The 1061-nt window shown below is 57.1% G+C and overlaps 1 protein-coding gene across 1 annotated transcript in view; it reads right to left on the bottom strand.

Moving 5' to 3' along the window:
• Positions 1–810, bottom strand: part of LOC108804083 (kinesin-like protein KIFC3) — a gene marked incomplete at its 5' end in the record, with an annotated part of 6155 nt that extends 5345 nt beyond the window's left edge. The window contains 2 exon segments of the mRNA XM_018575846.1: positions 78–122; positions 194–810. Of these exon segments, the coding sequence (XP_018431348.1) occupies positions 78–122; positions 194–810 (662 nt within the window).
• Between the last annotated feature and the right edge of the window lie 251 nt (positions 811–1061).

Below are 1061 nucleotides of genomic sequence, written 5' to 3'. Positions count from 1 at the left end.
GGGGGCGGGGAGTTTCTGGTGGTGATTCCAGGAATTCAGTCTCCACAATACCGGCACCTCCGGCACTCGGGACTCACCAACTGCAGCTGAAGAACGGAAATCTCCTCGGCCTGTCGCTGCATCTGAAACACAAGAAACATCGTCCAATCCCGTCCACCGTGTGTGACAACCGCACAACCCGCCCTGCGCTCACCTCCTGCACCTTCCTGCACATATCCGCATGTTCCTTCCGCTTCCACTCCAACATCTCCTGCGCCTCCTGCGGCCTCACATGCAGCGCTCTGTCCTCCTGCGGCCTCACATGCAGCGCTCTGTCCTCCTGCGGCCTCACATGCAGCGCTCTGTCCTCCTGCGGCCTCACATGCAGCGCTCTGTCCTCCTGCGGCCTCACATGCAGCGCGCTGTCCTCCTGCAGCCTCACATGCAGCGCTCTGTCCTCCTGCGGCCTCACATGCAGCGCTCTGTCCTCCTGGTGGGCTCCTGGGTCAGGCAGGTTGTCCTCTGGAAGGTGCTCAGACATGGGGGGACCCCGCTCCTCTTTGGGGGGACTCCGCCCCTCTCTGGTCTGCAGAGGTCGGAGTTCGCGGCGGGCTCTCGGAGGTTGCAGGTCTCCCTGCGGTTGTCTCTTTCCTGGAGTGGCTCTGATGTCCTGCAGTCTGGTCAGCAGCAGGCGGGGGGCTCCGGGCCTCTCGGGGCGTCTCTCCTGGGGCCCTCTTCTATCTGAGGGGTCACCTTGTGGGAGGGTGCCAACCATTGTCAGGGGGAGGCGGACCTTACACTCTGTCCCCGCCCCCGCACACCACCAACAGCCTGAGGAGAGAGAACATCAGAGAATCACAAACTTCATATCCATGGAACAGAGTATTATAGGGAGTATTATAGGGAGTATATAGCGGAGTATTATAGGGAGTATTATAGGGAGTATATAGGAGTATATAGAGGAGTATTATAGGGAGTATATAGAGGAGTATATAGAGGAGTATTATAGGGAGTATTATAGGGAGTATATAGAGGAGTATTATAGGGAGTATTATAGGCAGTATTATAGGGAGTATATAGCG

Source organism: Nanorana parkeri, unplaced genomic scaffold (genome assembly GCF_000935625.1).
Source record: "Nanorana parkeri isolate BGI_ZX_2015 unplaced genomic scaffold, ASM93562v1 scaffold5080, whole genome shotgun sequence".
In the NCBI taxonomy this organism is placed as follows: Eukaryota; Metazoa; Chordata; class Amphibia; order Anura; family Dicroglossidae; genus Nanorana; species Nanorana parkeri.
This window is presented reverse-complemented; position numbering and strand designations above follow the sequence as displayed.